Below are 623 nucleotides of genomic sequence, written 5' to 3'. Positions count from 1 at the left end.
GGGAGGGAACGCTGCCGCCGCCGCCGGGAGTCTGCCCTGGGGCTGGGGCTCCATCCGCGCTGTGTCAGAGCTCCCGCGAGGGAAAGCCGACTGTGTGGGAGGGTTCGGGTGTAGAGCTGAGTGCTGGGACACGCACAGTGTGCCTTTCCCAGGCTTTTCCACGGAAGACAGGAGGCGAGGGAGCGCTAAGAGCGGGCGTCGAGGCGCGGAGCCCAGTGACGGTTTCGTGGTGGTGGTTCAGGATCTGAGCGCCGTGGGGCTCTGGCGGCCATCCCAGCCATGGCAGAGCTGCTTCCCTTGCTCGTGACACTGCTCTGTTTGGTTTCAGGAATCCCTCTCCACCTCCTGCCTCGGGTCCCCGCAGGGTGCTCAGGAGCCAGGGTCGCCCCCGGCTGATGAGAACAGCTACGGGCTGGATCTGAACAGTGACGACTCCACCGATGACGAGAGCAACCCTCGGAAGCCCATCCCTGCCTGGGCCGATGGTAGGTGCCAGCTCTGGCCTGGCTTCCTTTCCCTCCTGCGCTGGAGCTCTCCAGCCTCACTTGGAGCCATCCCAAAGCGCAGTCCAGGAGCGGGTGCACCTCTGGAAGCACGGGCAGCTCCCAGCGCTGCGTGCTGAG

At 66.0% G+C, this 623-nt stretch overlaps 1 protein-coding gene across 1 annotated transcript in view; it reads left to right on the top strand.

The window, feature by feature from the left end:
• LOC103614570 (inner centromere protein-like) overlaps positions 1 to 623 on the top strand; it is a gene marked incomplete at its 5' end in the record, with an annotated part of 10,118 nt that overhangs the window by 9,004 nt on the left and 491 nt on the right. The window contains one exon of the mRNA XM_017732754.1: positions 323 to 485. Within this exon, the coding sequence (XP_017588243.1) occupies positions 323 to 485 (163 nt within the window). The remainder of the gene's footprint in view (positions 1 to 322; positions 486 to 623) is intronic.

This window comes from Corvus brachyrhynchos, unplaced genomic scaffold (genome assembly GCF_000691975.1).
Source record: "Corvus brachyrhynchos isolate BGI_N302 unplaced genomic scaffold, ASM69197v1 scaffold624, whole genome shotgun sequence".
In the NCBI taxonomy this organism is placed as follows: Eukaryota; Metazoa; Chordata; class Aves; order Passeriformes; family Corvidae; genus Corvus; species Corvus brachyrhynchos.
This window is presented reverse-complemented; position numbering and strand designations above follow the sequence as displayed.